Source organism: Saimiri boliviensis, chromosome 7 (assembly GCF_048565385.1).
Source record: "Saimiri boliviensis isolate mSaiBol1 chromosome 7, mSaiBol1.pri, whole genome shotgun sequence".
Lineage (NCBI taxonomy): Eukaryota > Metazoa > Chordata > Mammalia > Primates > Cebidae > Saimiri > Saimiri boliviensis.
Genome location: NC_133455.1, coordinates 21,299,146 through 21,317,770, shown reverse-complemented (window position 1 = coordinate 21,317,770; position 18,625 = coordinate 21,299,146). Strand labels below are relative to the sequence as shown.

The 18,625-nt window shown below is 42.9% G+C and overlaps 2 protein-coding genes across 2 annotated transcripts in view; one reads left to right on the top strand and one right to left on the bottom strand.

Annotated features, from left to right (window-relative positions):
• Positions 1-18,625, bottom strand: part of TMEM116 (transmembrane protein 116) — a 144,749-nt gene that overhangs the window by 12,169 nt on the left and 113,955 nt on the right. Inside the window, exon 11 of the mRNA XM_074402218.1 lies at positions 31-100. Within this exon, the coding sequence (XP_074258319.1) occupies positions 71-100 (30 nt within the window). The 3' untranslated portion in view covers positions 31-70. The remainder of the gene's footprint in view (positions 1-30; positions 101-18,625) is intronic.
• Positions 1,319-3,839, top strand: LOC101032640 (disintegrin and metalloproteinase domain-containing protein 1a-like). The gene has a single exon (XM_074401968.1). It carries the CDS (start codon positions 1,362-1,364, stop codon positions 3,837-3,839), a length of 2,478 nt encoding a protein of 825 aa, XP_074258069.1. The 5' UTR covers positions 1,319-1,361.

Sequence of the window (18,625 nt, the reverse complement as noted above, 5' to 3'; positions counted from 1 at the left end):
ACAATAGATGACACTCTGTACCACTCATACCTGGGGGTCCTTTCTTCATTCAAAATTAATTCTTCTTCCTCTACTCTTGGAGATAAGGCTTCTTGTAGACCTGGTGATATCACCATGAACAAATACAAGTGGTCACTAAAAACATGGAGATTATATTCTAACACAAGGGAGACTATTAAGACACCCACCTTCAACAGACATAAGAATAATTTTTTTTTTTTTTTTTCAGGCAGTCTAAGTCTATCGCCCAGGCTGGACTGCAATGGCGTGATCTCAGCTCACTGTCCCAGGTTCAAGCAATTCTCCTGCCTCAGCCTCCTGAGTATGAGTAGCTGGGATTACAGGCACCCGCCACCATGCCTGGCTAATTTTTTGTATTTTAGTAGAGACGGGGTTTTGCCATGTTGGCCAGTCTGGTCTCAAACTCCTGACCTCAGGTGATCCACCTGCCTTGGCCTCCCAAAGTGCTGGGATTACAGGCGTGAGTCACTGCACCTGGCCTCATAAGAGTAATCTTATCACCTCCATATGTGAGGCTATCCCTAGGAGAGTGTAGTCCTGGAGGTACCAGCCAATGGGTCTAAGATAATCAAATAGAATAGAAATCTGTTCTGTGGGCATCTCCCATATATTCTTTTGGACAATATTATAATCAGAATGTATATACTCAATTTTGATGATGTTAAAATAGGACCACCGTGCCTTGCTCATAGTTCACCAGCCCACTGGGGTCTATGTTGGGGCACAGGGTAGCCACCTCACTTGCATTTTCCAACAGCCTGGCCCCTGACATGCTGACACACATATCTCTAATGCCTCACTGAGCAGAAAAGAGCACCCTGGGTAAAGATGTTCATGTGCTCAGAGCATGAATTTAAGAAGAGAGGAAATGGACAGTGGAGTATGCCCACAAGAGAGATCTCCAAGCCCCCTGATCTGGAACATTTGGAGTTAGCTGAGCAACGGACAACAGGTGGGGCGGGGGAGGGGCTGTTCCATGTAGGCCAGTTGAGAAAGGCATGAAGATTTTGCTTCCTCTTGCACAGTACAGTCCTGCATTATAGAGTTTCTGGTCTTTTTGGTGATACATCCCTCCATGATGTCAATAGGACCTTAACCAGGGGAACTGAAGCTGAAGCTGAAAGAGAAAGTCATCAAGAATGGAAAATTTCTGAAAGACATGAGATAGATCCAGAAGACTAGGAAGAGACCTGGCCAGAAAGCTGGGTCTTTCAGAAGTGAAAGAAGCTTTATGCAGCCAACACAGATCTGGGGCTAGTACTTGTGTCTGAGGGTCTGCGTGTCAGGGAGAGCTGCTGCTCATGGACACAAGTTGCATCATCAACTGATTCCCTAGGGCCATGCCAGTGACAGCCGCAGTGAGAGACTTTGCCTCCTTCCTGTCTTCTCTGCTGAAACTCCACGTGGTTTTGGATGAGGCTAGGAGGGTGCTTCAGACCTGGGCTCCCCAGATGAAGAGTGTGAGGCTGGGGTTACTGCCAGGTCTTTCGTGTGTCAGGTTGGGGACCATGTTGCTGTTGGGGATAATTTTTCTTTCAAGCATATACTGTGACATGGTCTCGGTATATTACTCTTCCTATGAAATAGTCATCCCAAAGCGGCTGACGGTCAGGGGAAGTGAAGAGCCAGTGGAAAAGGCATCCTATTCGCTATTTATGGAAGGCCAGAAGCACCTGGTTCACCTGAAGGTGAAGAGAAGCCATTTTGTGAATAACTTTCCAGTCTACAGTTACCACAACGACGTCCTGGGGCAAGAATCACCTTTCATCTCCCATGACTGCCATTATGAAGGCTACATAGAAGGAGTGTCAGGTTCTTTTGTTTCTGTCAACACCTGTGCAGGTCTCAGGGGCATCTTGATCAAGGAGGAAAAATCTTACAGCATTGAGCCCATGGAGTCTTCAAGACGGTTTGAACACGTGTTATACACCACGGCACATCAAGCGCGTGTGTCCTGCGGTGTCGCTCACACAGACAGCCCTGTGGTGTCCGCTAGTTGGCAACAAGGGAGCAAGAAGCCTCATGATCTACAGGCGCTGTCCTACTTGTGGTCACATCCCAAGTATGTGGAAATGTTTGTTGTGGTCAACAACCAGCGGTTCCAGATGTGGGGCAGTAACGTCAATGAGACGGTCCAGAGAGTAGTGGATGTCATTGCTCTGGCCAACAGCTTCACCAGGGAAATAAACACAGAGGTGGTGCTGGCTGGAATGGAGATCTGGACCGAGAGGGAACTAATAGAGGTCGCAGTGGACTTGCAGGTCACACTCAGGAATTTCAATCGCTGGAGACAAGAGATGCTCTTCCATCGTGCGAAGCATGACGTTGCCCACATGATCGTTGGGCATCATCCTGGACAGAATACGGGCCAGGCCTTTCTCAGTGGTGCCTGCTCAAGCGGTTTTGCGGCAGCTGTTGAATCCTTCCATCATGAAGATGTGCTGTTGTTTGCAGCCCTCATGGTCCATGAGCTCGGCCACAACCTGGGTATTCAGCATGACCACTCGGCCTGCTTTTGTAAAGATAAGGACTTTTGCCTCATGCATGAAAACATCACAAAAGAAAGTGGCTTCAGCAACTGCAGCTCTGACTATTTCTACCAGTTCCTTCGAGAACAAAAAGGGGCCTGCCTATTTAATAAGCCAAGGCCCAGGGCCCGCAAGCGTAGGGATTCCACCTGTGGAAATGGCGTGGTGGAGGACACGGAGCAGTGTGACTGTGGTCCTCTATGTCAGCATGACCCATGTTGTGAGAGTAACTGTAAACTGAAGGAGAAAGCAGAGTGCAGTGAAGGCCCATGTTGTCATAACTGTAAATTTCAACCTAAGGGATATCCTTGTCGTCCTTCTAGTGGTTCCTGTGACCTCCCAGAATTTTGTGATGGTACATCTGCAGTATGCCCCAACGACAGGCATAAGCAAGATGGCTCGAAATGTCATGAAATTTACCAGTGTATTAAAGGTCACTGCATGGACCCTAATAATCAGTGCACACGACTATTTGGATATGGTGTAACGTCAGCCTCACAAGAGTGTTACAATTCAATCAACAGCAAAGGGGACCGGTTTGGAAACTGTGGCATTCCTACCAGTGCTAGGTCACAATATGTTCAGTGTTCATCTGATAATATATTTTGTGGGAAACTTGTATGTTCAGGTATTACAAGTTTACCGCAAATAAAACTCCAACATACAATGATTCAGGTCCCTCATGGAGATGACTCATGTTGGAGCATGGATGCCTATGGGACCACTGACATTCCTGATGAAGGAGATGTGTACAATGGCACTTACTGTGCACCAAACAAAGTCTGCCTAAATTCCGCCTGCACAGATAAAATCCCAGTGGTGTCTGCCTGCAACCCAGAAAAAATGTGTAGCGGAAATGGAGTTTGTAATGATTTGGAGCACTGCCACTGTAATGAAGGGTATGCCCCCCCTGACTGTGCTACTGCAGGAAATGGAGGTAGTATGGACAGTGGCCCTCCTGGAAAGCCAGGTGAGACACCTTCAGGAGGTGAAAATCAAAATAAAACTCCTTCCAAACGTCAAGATCTTGCTGTAGACATGATGATATTATCATTCATTATACTTTTTATAATACTATTATTAAGTTTAATTATTTGCTTGATCTGCTTGTTGAAAAAATCACCAGAGGATGCCCCAGAAGAAGCTCCTCCACCGGGCTCAGAAATAAAGCCAGAAGCAGCAGAAAAGGCCCCAGAAGAAAAAGAAGAGGAGGAAGAAGGAGAAGAAGAAGAAGAAGAAGAAAAGGAAGAAGAAGAAGAAGAGGAAGAAGAGGAGGAATCAGATTCCTAAGATTAGAAATAGGGAGATTAAGCCAAGTATAACAAACTCCTCAAGTACTGAGTGGGAATGAGAGGTTCCGTGAAGCAAAAGTGAAATGGAAATAGATGGCTTAGTGACTCTGACTCAGATATACTAATGTGGAAGGAAGGATTTTTCCAATTTTATTATTCATTTTAGTAATTAAATTTACATTTAATATGATAAATATTTTAGTACCTTTTACTTTTTCACATTTCACTTGAACCATTAACATGCATCTTTGGACATCAATGTCCTTGTATTTTTGGGCCAATTGTTTTAGTCATCAGAAACTCTTTCAGGACATGCTATCTTCTATCTAAGTTGTTTGACATACAGAATCATATGTAGCTGAATTTATTACTATCTCAGGGACTTACATTTTAAGTAACAACTACCTATTATGTGAGGACAGTTCTTTATGTGATTGGTTGTTCTAACTTGCCCTGTAAATGTGCATTCATCAAAGAAGGAGTTTTCAAATCCAAAAATAAATAAAAACCTATTCATATTAGACATCTCTTCAGGTTCCACATGGTATAGTTATTGAGTCCGCTTTATTCTGGGGCTCTGTGGGAGGGACTATATCAAAGTAGAAGACCCTGATAGCACATAGGTTAAGAAATCAGCATCGAGGTCACCTGTTTTCCAAATCTGGCAGATGTTTAATATTATATATGTATATTTGATTTATTACTTCCCAATATTTCTAAATGCTTCTGTCTCCCTTTTTACCTAAAATACTTTTTTTCTTGGAGGCTAGCTTTTTATTTTTTTATTTTTTGAGATGGAGTCTCACTTTGTTGCCCAGGCTGCAGTGCAGTGGTGCGATCTCAGTTCACTGCAACCTTCACCTCCTGGGTTCAAGCGATTCTCCTACCTCAGCCTCCCAAGTAGCTGGGATTACAGGTGCACGCCATCACACCTGGCTTATTTTTGAATTTTTAGTAGAGATGGGGTTTCTCCATGTTGGCCAGGCTGGTCTTGAACTCCTGACCTCAGGTGATCTACCCACCTTGGCCTCCCAAAGTGAGGCCAGCTTTCATAGCTCTTCTGTTTTACTAATTTTCCTGGGATGAACTTCATACTCCTCAGATAACTCATGGCTGATGAACATCACCTGGAGTTAGGAAACTGTGTTTACATTAATTCTATAATAGTATACAGGCATCTACCACAGTGCTGAGTATATGTATAAAATTAAAATATTTTTGGTCAGGTGCAGTGGCTCACACCTGTAATCCCAGCACTTTGGGAAGCTGATGCAGGCAGATCACTTGAGGTCAGGAGTTTGAGACCAGTCTAGCCAACATAGTGAAATCCTGTCTCTACTAAAAATACAAAAATTACCAGGGTGTAGTAGCAGGCACCTGTAGTCTTAGCTACTTGGGAGGCTTATGCAGGTAGATTGCTTGAACCCAGAAGGTAGAGGCTACAGTGAGCCAAGATCAGACCACTGTACTCCAGCCTGGGTGACAAAGTGAGACTCTGTCTAAAAAAAAGACTAAAAATAAAGCATTTTTCCTCTAGTTTTCATTTTTTAAAAATTTATTTACATTAATAACTTGTTGACTGAATATCAGATGGAACTTCTCTAGTACAGGTAACAGAGTTCTGGAGGTGGTAATTACTTCTCTGGGAAGAGAGCACAAAGCAAATATTAACATTAGGCCAGCCTTGGTGGCTCACACGTGTAATCCCTGCAGTTTGGGAGGCCAAGTCTAAAGGATAACTTGTGGCCAGGAATTCAAGACTAGCTTGAGCAACACAGTAAGACCCTGTCTCTAGAAAAAAAAAAAATTAGCCAGACATAGTGGTGTGCACCTATAGTCCTAGCTACTTGGGAGGGTAAGGCAGGAGGATTGCTGAGCCCAGGAGTTCGAGGTTACAGTGAGGTACGATACCACCACTGTACTCCAGCCAGGACGGCAGAGCAAGACTCTGTCTCAAATAAATAAAAGCCATTCATTCTGTTCCAGGCCACTGTGTTAAAGCAATATTTTACATTCATGTCTTAATTTAATCCTCCCAACTTCACCTCCATTTTGTACATAAGGAAACAGAGACTAAAGAGTTTGCTCTGGAGCTAGCCAGTAAGTGGTGGGACCTGCATCCCTTCCCAGGAATGAGTGAATCTACTGCCTCATGAGCCTTTTCTTTCAGTTAAAAAAAAAAAAAAATGAAAGGAAAGACATGTCCTTAATTGCCCAGAACAAAGTTGTTTCTTCAGTGACCCCAATAAAACCAAAGCCTTACAAATGGATGCTGATCTCTATCATGAATCTATCATATTGTGTAGTCACTATGGATTAAATTGTCTTTTCTCCCACTACATCCTAACAACATGGAGTGGCAAGTTGGCATTATTATTCAGTTTTGTAGGCCCAGCTCACTGTAGATGCTCAATAAATGTTGACCAAGTAAATGATTTAATCAAATACAGCCATCACAACTGTGGCAATATTTGTGACTTGGGCAAGGTTTTTTTTTTTTTAAGATGGAGTCTCGCTCTGTTGCCCATGCTGGAGTACACCGGCACAATCTCAACTCACTGCAACCTCCGCCTCCTGGGTTCTTGCAATTCTCCTGCCTCAGCCTCCTGAGTAGCTGAGACTACAGGCGCACACTGCCACGCCCAGCTAATTTTTTGTATTTTAGTAGAGACAGGGTTTCACTATGTTGCCCAGGCTGGTCTCGAACTCCTGAACTCAGGGAATCCACCTGCCTCAGCCTCCCAAAGTGCTGGGATTATAGGCATGAGTCACTGCGCCCCACCTGGGCAGAATGTTTTTTTTTGTTTTTTTAAAAGATGGTGTCTAGGCAGGGGGGGGACAGTGGAATAGAAGGCTCCACCAATCATCCTTCTCGAAGCAAGGACACCAACTTGACAACTATGTATACACAAAAAAGCACATTCTTAAGAACTGAAATTCAGAAAGGATAACTGGACCAAACACAGCTGACACCTGCCAACAGAGGGAGCATTTAAACCAGTCCTAGCCAGAAGGACGTGATAGATCCTAGCACTGGAACCTGAGTTCCTGCAAGCCTCACTACCATGAGCTAAAGTGCTCTGGGGCCCCAAAGAAACTTGGAAGGCTGTCTAGGACACAAGGACTGCAAAACCTAGGTGAGTTCTAGTGCTGAACTGGCCCTGAGAGAGTGGACTTGGTGGGGGTGGGAGGCATGGGGACATGACCTACTTTGAAACCAGCTGGGTTGGCTAAGGGCATCACCCCTCCCTTCACTCCAGGCTGCACAGCTCACAGTTGTGAGAGACTCCCCTTCCTTCCACTTGAGGAGAGGAGAGGGAAGAGTGGAAATGTCTTTGTCTTATATCTTAGATACCAGCTCAGCCACAGCAAGATAGAGCACTGGTCAGAGTTCTGGGGCCCACTTTCCAGTCCCTAACTTCTGGATGACAATACTAGACATGTCCTGGGCCAGAAGGGAACCTGCTGCCTTGAAAGGAAAGACCCAGTCCTCGCAGCATTCATCACCTGCTAAATAAAGAGCCCTTGGGCCCTGAATAACCAGCAATAATACCCAGGTACTATATTGAGGGCTTTGGGTCAAAGTCTGAGATTTGCTGGCTTCAGGTGAGACTAAGCACATTCCCAGCTGTGGTGGTTACGGGGCAAGACTCCTTCTACTTGAGAAAAGCAGAGGGAAGAGTAAATGGACTTTCTCTTACACCATAGGTATAAGCTTGGCCACAGATGAGTGGAGTACCAAGTGGGCTGGGTCCAATTCCAGGACTTGGCTCTTGGACAGCATTTCTGGACCTGCCCTAGGCCAGAGGGGAACCCAGTTCCCTAAAGGGTGAGCCCTGGGCCAGACTGCATTTACCACAAGCTAACTGAAGAGCCCTTGGGCCTTAAGGGAACTTCCGCAGTAGTCTGGCAGTACTCCCCATGGACCCACGGTGGCGGTGACCACAGGGTAAGTCTCCTCTTTCTTTGGAAAGGGAAAGGAAGAGTGAGAAGGTCTACGTAGTGGTTTGAGTGCCAGCTCAGCCACAGTACAATAGAACATCAGGTAGACTTCTAAGGTTTTTAAATCTAGTCCCTGGCTCATCTGGACCTACCCAGGGCCCAAGGAAACTCACTGCCCTGAAGTGGATCACACAAGCCTGGATGGCCTTGCCACTTGCTGATTGTAGAGCCCCAGGGCCTTGAGCAAATATAGGTGGTAGCCAGGAGTGGTTGCAGCAGGCCTTGGGCAATACTCAGTGCTGTGCTGGCTTCAGGTCTGACCCAGTACAGTCATAGTAGTGGTGGCCACACGGGTGTTTGTGTCACTGCACCCCCAGCTTCAGGTGGCTCAGAACAGGGATAGAGACTCTGTATGTGAGAGAAATTAAGGGAAGAGAACAAAAGCAGGTATCTAGCTGGCAATCCAGATTATCCTGGATCTTATCTAAGACCATCAAGGCAGTATCTCTATGAATCTGCAAGAACCACAGCATTACTGGGCTTGGGGTGCTCCCTAAAGCAGACACAGCTTAGATTACGACACCCAAGTCCTTACAAATATCTGGAAAGCCTTCCCAAGAAGGATAGGTATAAACAAGCCCAGACTGAGAAGACTTCAATAAATACCTAACTCTTCAATGCCCAGACACAGAAAAACATCTACAAGTATCAAGATAATCCAAGAAAATATGACCTCATCAAATGAACTAAAGTACCAGGGACCAATCCTGGAGAAACAAATATCTGACCTTTCAGACAGAGAATTCAAAATAACTGTCTTGGAGGAAACTCAAAGAAACTCAAGATAACACAGAGAAGTAGTTCAGAATTCTATTAGATATATTTAACAAAGAGATTGAAATAATTAAAAAGAATCAAGCAGAAATTCTGGACTGAAAATGCAATAAGCATTCTGAAGAATGCATCAGAGTCTTTCAATAACAGAACTGTTTAGTCAGAGGAAAGAATTAGTGAACCTGAAGACAGGCTATTTGAAAATAAACAGCCAAAGAAGCAAAAAGAAAAAGAAAAAAGGAAGCATGCCTACAGGATCTAGAAAAATCATCTCAAAAGGGCAAATCTGAGTTTTTGGCCTTAAAGAGGAGATAGAGGAAGAGATGGGGCAAAGTTTATTCAAAGGGATAACAACAGACAACTTCTCAAACCTAGAGAAAGGTATCAATATCCAACTACAAGAAGGTTGTAGAACACCAAGCAGATTTAACCCAAAGAACACAACCTCAAAGTATTTAATACTCAAACTCCCCAAAATCAAGGATAAAGGATCCTACAAACAGAAAGAGAAAACAAACAAATCAGGACAGTCTTCCTCAGCCTCATGGACTGCTGGGGTTGGGGCTGGGAAAATCAATCTTTTTTAATTAAAAAAAGAAAGAAAGAAAGCAAACAAACAAAAAATATACAGTGGAGCTCCAATATTTCTGGTCACAGACTTCTCAGTGGAAACCTTAGAGTCCAGAAGAGAGTGACATGACATATTCAAAGTTCTGAAGGAAAAAACTTTTACCCTAGATTAGTTTACCTAGTGAAAACATCCTTCAAATATGAAGGAGAACTACTTTCCCAAACAAAAGCTGAGGAATTTCATCAATACCAGACCTGTCCTACAAGAAATGCTTTCAAGCGAGTACTTCAATCAGAAAGAAAAGGATATTAATGAGCAATAAGTAATCACCCTGAGGTATAAAAACTTATTGGTAATAGTAAATACACAGAAAAACACAGAATATTATAACACTGTAACAGTGGTGTATAAACTACCCTTACCTTAAGTAGAAAGAATAAATAACATCAAAAATAATAACAGTGGCCGGGCGCGGTGGCTCAAGCCTGTAATCTCAGCAATTTGGGAGGCCGAGGCAGGTGGATCACGAGGTCAAGAGATCGAGACCATCCTGGTCAACATGGTGAAACCCCGTCTCTACTAAAAATACAAAAAATTAGCTGGGCGTGGTGGCGCATGCCTGTAATCCCAGCTACTTAGGAGGCTGAGGCAGGAGAATTGCCTGAACCCAGGAGGCGGAGGTTGCGGTGAGCCGAGATGGTGCCATTGCACTCCAGCCTGGGTAACGAGAGCAAAACTCCGTCTCAAAAAAAAAATAAAAATAATAATAATAATAACAACAACTTTTCAAGACATAGCACAGTAACATATAAACAGAAACAACAAAAAGTTAAAAAGCAGGGGTATGAAGTTAAGGTACAGAGTTCTTATTAGTTTTCTTTTTGCTTGTTTGTTTATAAAAAGTGTTAAATTGTTATCAGTTTAAAATAATGGGCGCCAGGTGCAGTGGCTCAAGCCTGTAATCCCAGCACTTTGGGAGGCCGAGGCGGGTGGATCACGAGGTTGAGAGATCGAGACCATCCTGGTCAACATGGTGAAACCCCATCTCTACTAAAAATACAAAAATTAGCTGGGCATGGTGGCATGTGCCTGTAATCCCAGCTACTCAGGAGGCTGAGGCAGGAGAACTGCCTGAACCCAGGAGGCGGAGGTTGCGGTGAGCCAAGATCGGGCCATTGCACTCCAGCCTGGGTAACAAGAGCGAAACTCTGTCTCAAAAAAAAAAAAAAAAAAAAAAGAGTAAAATAATGGGCTATAAGATAGTTTTTGCAAGCCTCATAGTGACCTCAAACCAAAAAACATACAATAGATACACAAAAAATAAAAAGCAAGAAACTAAATAATTATATATTTTATATATATCCTCTTTTCTGCTTGCATAATATAATAATAACTATTATTATTATTTGAGACAGAGTCATGCTCTGTCACCCAGGCTGCAGTGCAGTGGTGTGATCTCAGCTAACTGCAACCTCCGCTTCCTGGGTTCAAGCAATTCACCTGCCTCAGCCTCCCAAGTAGCTGGGATTACAGGCACCCACCACCATCTCCAGCTAATTTTTATTACTTCTAGTAGACAGGGTTTCTCCATGTTGACCAGGCTGGTCTCGAACTCCTTACCTCAGGTGATCTGCCTGCCTCAGCCTCCCAAAACGCTGGGATTACAGGTGTGAGCCACTGTGCCTGGCCACAAGAAACTAAGTTATATCATCAGAGAAAAGCACCTTTACCAATAAAAGAAGACAGGAAGGAAAGAAAGAAGGAAAAGAAGACCACAAAACCACCAGAAAACAAATAATACAATGGAAGAAGTCCTTACTTATCAATGATAACACTGAATGTAAATGGACTAAACTCTCTAATAAAAAGACATGGAATGGCTGAATTGGTAAAAATAAAAAAAAAGCAAGATATATTGATTTTTTTGCCTACAAGAAACATACTTCACTTATAAAGACAAGAAACATACTTCACCTATAAAGATACAAACAAACTGAAAGTAAAGAGATGGAAAAAGATATCCCATGCCAATGGAAACTAAAAAAGGGCAGGAGTAGCTATACTTGTATCAGACAAAACAGATTTCAAGACAAAAAAATTAAGAACAGACAAAGAAGGACACTACATAATGATAAAGGGGTCAATTCAGCAAGAGGATATAACAGTTTTAAGTACATATGCAGCCAATACTGGAACACCCAGATATATAAAGCAGATATTATTATAGCTAAAGAGAGAGATAGACTCCAATAAAATAATAGCTGGAGACTCTGACACCTTACTTTCAGCATTGGGCAGATTTTCCAGATAGAAAGTCAACAAAGGAACATCAGACTTAATTTCCACTATAGACCAAATGGATCTAATAGATATTTAGATAATATTTCATCTAATGGTTACAGAGTACATGTTCTTTTCCTCAGCACATGCATCATTCTAAAGGATGATCATATGTTAGGTCACAAAACAAGTCTTAAGACATTCAAAAAATTGAAACAATATTAAGCATCTTCTCTTGCCACAATGGAATAAAACTGGAAATTAATAACAAGAGGATTCTGGAAACTGCACAAATATTTGGAAATGTTCCTGAATGACTAGTAGGTCAATGAGGAAATTAAGAAGGAAACTGAAAAACTTCTTTAAGTAAATGGTAATGAAACACAGCATACCAAAACCTATGGGATATAGCAAAAGCAATACTAAGAGGGAAGTTTATAGCTATACAAGTGTTTGCATCATAAAAGAAGAAAAACTTCAAATAAAAGAAAAACTAATGATGCACTTTAAAGAACTAGAAAAGCAAGGGCAAACCAAAGTCAAAATTAGTAGAAGAAAAGAAATAATAGGCCTGGCATGGTGGTTTATGCCTGTAATCCCAGCACTTTGGGAGGCTGAGGCAGGTGGATCACTTGAGCCCAGGAGTTCAAGACCAACCTGGGTAACATGGTGAAACCCTGTCTCTACTAAAAGTACAAAAATTAGCCAGATGTGGTGGCACCTGCCTGTAATCCCAGGTACTCGGGAGGCTGAGACATGAGAATTGCTTGAATCTGGGAAGCAGAGGTTGCAGTGAGCCAAGATCGTGCCACTGCACTCTAGCCTGGGTGACAGAGTGAGACTCTGTCTTAAAGAAAAAAAAAGAAAGAAGAAGAACAGGAAGAGGAAGAAGAGGAAGAGGAAGAGGAAGAGGAGGAAGAAGAAGAAGAAGAAGAAGAAGAAATAAAGATCAGAGAAGAAATAAAGAAAATTAAAATAAAGAAAATAATATAAAAGATTAATGAAACAAATTCAGTTTTTTAAAAGTTGACAAACTTTTGATGGGACTAAGAAAAAAAGACAGAAGTCCCAAATAAATAAAATCAGAGATGTAAAAGGAAACTTTACAACTGACACTATAGAAATTCAAAGGATTATTAGTGTCTACTATGAGCAACTATATTACAATAAATTGGAAAATCTAGAATAAATGGACAAATTCCTTACCAAGATTGAGCCATGAAGAAATCCAAAACCTGAGCAGGCCAATAACAAGTAACAAGATTGGAGCTGTAATAAAAAGTCTCCCTGTAAGGAAAAACCTGGGACTGGGTATGGTGGCTCATGCCTCTAATCCCAGCACTTTGGGAGGCCAAGGCAGGTGGATCACCTGAGGTTAGTTCAAGAGCAGCATGACCAATATGGTGAAACCTTGTCTCTACTAAAACTACAAAAAATTAGCTGGGCATGGTGGTGTGTGCCTGTAATCCCAGCTACTCAGGAGGCTGAGGCAGGAGAATTGCTTGAACCTGGGAGGTGGAGGTTACAGTGACCCAAGACAGCGCCACTGCACTCCAGCCTGGGCAATAAGAGTGAAACTCCATCTCAAAAAAGAAAAAGAGAGATTAATCCCAAGATGGCCAACTAGGAACAGCTCAGGATTGCAGCTCCCAGTGAAAGTGCAGAGGGTGAATGGACGCCACATTTCCAGACGGATTTTTATTGCCCACAGACCAGGAGATTCCCAGGTGGAGGAGACCCACAGGTCGCCAGCGGGGCTGTTTTGGCCAGAGTGGCTGTTTTGGCCGGCACAGCTGCTTTGCCGGCGCCCTGGCGCAGCGGTTCTCTGTACAAAATACACTGGTCCGGGTGCCCTATTTTAGCTGGCGATTGGAGACCTGGGAAAGCAGATCACCCATTCATCTGATTTAAAAAGGAACTGAAACAGGGAGCCAGGCCAGGAGATTCCTGGGCAAAAAGACCGCCATGAATCTCAGCGCCGCTGTTTCAGCTGGCGCAGTGAGTTGCCGCAGGGGAAATCACACAGATCCTGGCGCCTTTTCAACAGGCAACTGGAACACCTGGGAGGGAGTCGACTGTTCAACTGAAAAACAAAACAAAACAAAACAAAAAACAGACTCTGAGTCAGGGAGTCAGGTGAGCAGGCTCGGCTGGACCTACCCCTCCTCCCCCCCCCAAAAAAAAAACAGCAATTGAAAACGCTCTGGGTTGAGAGTTTCACAGCAAGCACAGCTGAACCCGGGATGGTCCAGCTCTGTGGGGGAGGGGTGCCCACCATTACCGAGACACTCCACCACTACGGAGGTAGTCTGTCATCACTGAGGAAACCCGGCATTGCCGAGGCAACCTGCCATTACAGAGACAGTCTGCCATTACAGAGGCGGGCCACCATTGCAGAGGCAGTTCTAACTACACCCATATAAACAGGAGTGCAGGGAAGATCACAGGGCACCTGGGCAGAGTCCACAGCAGCTCAGCAAAGCCTCTGCAGGCAGACAGTGACTAGGCTGCCTCCTAGCTGGGCAGGGCAGCCCTGAAATAAAAAGGGAGCAGCACAATGGAAACTCATAAATAAAGCTCTAACTCCCTGGGACAGAGCACCTGGGTGGGGGGGGAAGGAGTTTATGAGTTCTGCTGTAGGAGACCTAAACGTACCTGCCCAACAACTCTGAATGAACAACAAAGCTCACAGCTCAGCACTTGAGCTCCAATAAAGGACAGACTGTCTCCTCAAGCAGCTCCCTGACCCCTGTATGTCAAAGAGTCACCTCATAAAGGAGAGCTCAGACTGACATTTGGTAGGTATCCTTCTGGGACAAATATAGCAGAAGAAGAAACTGGTAGCAACCCTTACTGTTCTGCAGCTGCTGCAGGTGATCCCCAGGCAAGCAGAGCCTGGAGTGGACCTCAGCAGTCCTACAGCAGAGGGGTCAGACTGTTAGAAGGAAAACTAAGAAACAGAAGTAACTTCATTATCCACAAACTGGAAGTTCACTGAGAGACCCAATCTGAAAGTCAGCAACTACAAAGATAACAGGTGGATAAATCCACAAAGATGGGAAGAAACCAGCACAAAAAGGATGAAAACACCCGAAACCAGCAACACCTCTTTTCCTACAAGGGATCACAACTCCTCACCAGCAAGGGAACGAGGCTAGATGAAGAATGAGTGTGATGAAATGATAGAATCAGACTTCAGAAGGTGGGAAATAAGAAACTTCTGTGAGATAAAAGAACATGTTCTAACCCAATGCAAAGAAATTAAGAACGTTGAAAAAAGATTTGATGAAATGCTAACGAGAAGGGACAACATAGAGAGGAATATAAGTGAATTGATGGAGCTGAAAAACACAACAGGAGAACTTTGCAAAGCATGCACAAGTTTCAACAGCCAAATTGACCAAGCAGAAGAAAGAATATCAGAGGTCGAAGATCAACTCAATGGAAATAAAACGAGAAGGCAAGATTAGAGAAAAAAAGGGTAAAAAGAAATGAACAAAGTCTCCAAGAAATGTGGGACTATGTGAGAAGACCTAATCTATGTTTAATAGGTGTACCTGAATGTGACGAAGAGAATGAATCCAAGCTGGAAAATACTCTTCAGGATATTATCCAGGAAAACTTCCCCAACCTAGCAAGACAGGCCAATATTCAAGTCCAGGAAATATAGAGAACATCACAAAGATATTCCTCAAGAAGAGCAACTCCAAGGCACATAATCGTCAGATTCACCAGGGTTGAAATGAAGGAGAAAATGCTAAGGTCAGCCAGAGAGAAAGGTCTGGTTACCCACAAAGGGAAGCCCATTAGACTCACAGCAGATCTCTCAGCAGAAACTCTACAAGCCAGAAGAGAGTGGGGGCCAATATTCAACATCCTTAAAGAAAAGGACTTTCAACCCAGAATCACATATCCAGCCAAACTAAGCTTCATAAGTGAAGGAAAAATAAAATCCTTTATGAACAAGCAAGTATTCAGAGATTTCATCACCACCAGGCCTGCTTTACAAGAGCTCCTGAAAGAGGCACTGAACATAGAAAGGAACAACCAGTACTAGCCACTCCAAAACATACAAAATGGTAAAGAGCATCAGCACAATCAAAAATTGGCATCAATCAATGGGCAAAACAGCCTACTAGCATCAAAATGGCAGTATCAAATTCACACAAAACAGTATTAACCCTAAATGCAAATGGAATAAATGCCCCAATCAAAAGACACAGACTGGCAAATTGGATAAAAAGCGAAAACCGGGCCAGGCGCGGTGGCTCACGCCTGTAATCCCAGCACTTTGGGAGGCCAAGGCGGGTGGATCACACGAGATCGAGACCATCCTGGTCAACATGGTGAAACCCTGTCTCTACTAAAAATACAAAAAATTAGCTGGGCATGGTGGCACGTGCCTGTAATCCCAGCTACTCAGGAGGTTGAGGCTGGAGTATTGCCTGAACCCAGGAGGCGGAGGTTGCGGTGAGCCGAGATCGCGCCATTGCACTCCAGCCTGGGTAACGAGAGTGAAACTCCGTCTCAAAAAAAAAAAAAAAGCCAAAACCCATTGGTGTGCTGTATCCAGGAAACCCATCTCACATGCAAGGATACCCAAGGCTCAAAATAAAGGGATGGAGGAAGATTTACCAAGCAAATGGAGAGCAAAAAAAAGCAGGAGTTGCAATTCTCGTCTCTGATAAAATAGACTTTAAACCAACAAAGATCATAAGAGACAAAGAAGGACATTGCATAATGGTAAAAGGATCAATGCAACAAGAAGAGCTAACGATCCCAAATATATATGCACCCAATACAGAAGCACCCAGATACATAAGGCAAGTTCTTAATGACTTACAAAGAGACTTAGACTCCCACACAATAAGAGTGGGAGAATTTAACACCCCATCGTCAATATCAGACAGATCAACAAGACAGAAAATTAACATGGATATCCAGGACTTGAACTCAGACCTGGATCAGGCAAACCTAATAGACATTTACAGAACTCTCCACCCCAAATCCACAGAATACACATTCTTCTCAGCTCCACATCACACCTACTCTAAAATTGACCACGTAATTGGCAGCAAATCACTCCTTAGCAAATGCAAAAGAATGGAAATCATAACAAACAGTCTTTCAGACCACAGTGCAATCAAGTTAGAACTCAGAATGCAGAAACTAACTCAGAACCGCACAGCTTCATGGAAACTGAACAACTGGCTCTTGAATGTTGACTGGATAAACAATGAAATGAAGGCAGAAATAAAGATGTTCTTAGAAACCAATGAGAACGAAGACACAACATACCAGAATCTCCGGGACACATTTAAAGCAGTCTCTAGAGGAAAATATATAGCATTAAGTGCCCACATGAAAAGCAAGGAGAGATCTAAAATTGACACCCTACCATCAAAATTGATAGAGCTAGAGGAGCAAGATCAAAAAAACTCAAAACCTAGCAGAAGACAGGAAATAACTAAGATCAGAGCAGAACTGAAGGAGATAGAGACACAAAAAACCCTTCAAAAAATCAATAAATCCAGGAGCTGGTTTTTCAAAAAGATCAACAAAATAGACAGACCACTAGCCAGATTAATAAAAGAAAAGAGAGAATAACCAAATAGATGCAATAAAAAACGATAAAGGCGATATCACCACAGATTCTACAGAAATCCAAACCATCATCAGAGATTATTACAAACAACTCTATGCACATAAACTAGTAAACCTGAAAGAAATGGATAAATTCCTGGACACTCTTCTTCTCCCAAGCCTAAACCAGGAAGAAGTCGAAACCCTGAATAGACGAATAACAAGGTCTGAAGTTGAGGCAGCAATAAAGAGCCTACCACCCCCAAAAAGCCCAGGTCCAGATGGGTTTACAGCTGATTTCTACCAGACATACAAAGAGGAGCTGGTACCATTCCTTCTGAAACTATTCCAAATAATCCAAAAAGAGGTAATCCTTCCTAAATCATTTTATGAGACCAACATCATCCTGATATCAAAACCCGGCAGAGACTCAACAAGAATAGAAAACTTCAGGCCAATATCCATGATGAACACAGATGCAAAAATCTTCAATAAAATACTGGCAAGCCAATTGCAACAGCACATCAAAAAGCTTATCCACCATGATCAAGTAGGCTTCATCCCAGGGATGCAAGGCTGGTTCAACATATGCAGGTCTATAAACTTAATTCACCACATAGAGAGAACCAAAGACAAAAACCACATGATTATCTCGATTGATGCAGAGAAGGCTTTTGACAAAATTCAACAGCTCTTTATGCTAAAAACCCTCAATAAACTAGGTATTGATGGAACGTATCTCAAAATAATAAAAGCTATTTACAACAAACCAACAGCCAATATCATACCGAACGGACAAAAACTGGAAGCGTTCCCTTTGAAATCTGGCACTAGACAAGGATGTCCTCTCTCACCACTCCTATTCAATATAGTACTGGAAGTTCTGGCCAGAGCAAATCAGGCAAGAAAAAGAAATAAAGCGTATTCAAATAGGAAAGGAGGAAGTCAAATTGTCTCTATTTGCAGACGACATGATAGTAATACCTAGAAAATCCCATTGTCTCAGCCCCAAATCTCCTGAAACTGATAAGCAACTTCAGCAAAGTCTCAGGATACAAAATCAACGTGCAAAAATCACAAGCATTCCTATACACCAATAACAGACTTAAAAAGAGCCAAATCAAGAACAAACTGCCATTCACAATTGCTACAAAGAGAATAAAATACCTAGGAATACAACTAACAAGGAACGTAAAGGACCTCTTCAAGGAGAACTACAAACCACTGCTCAACAAAATAAGAGAGGACACAAACAGATGGAGAAATATTCCATGTTCATGGTTAGGAAGAATCCATTTCATGAAAATGGCCATACTGCCCAAAGTAATTTACAGATTCAACGCTATCCCCATCAAGCTACCAAGACCTTCTTCAAAGAACTGGAAAAAAATACCTTAAACTTCATATGGAACCAAAAGAGAGTCCACATAGCCAAGTCAATTCTAAGCAAAAAGAACAAAGCAGGAGGCATCACACTACCAGACTTCAAACTATACTACAAGGCTACAGTAATCAAAACAGCATGGTACTGGTACCAAAACAGAGATATAGACCAATGGAACAGAACAGAGGCC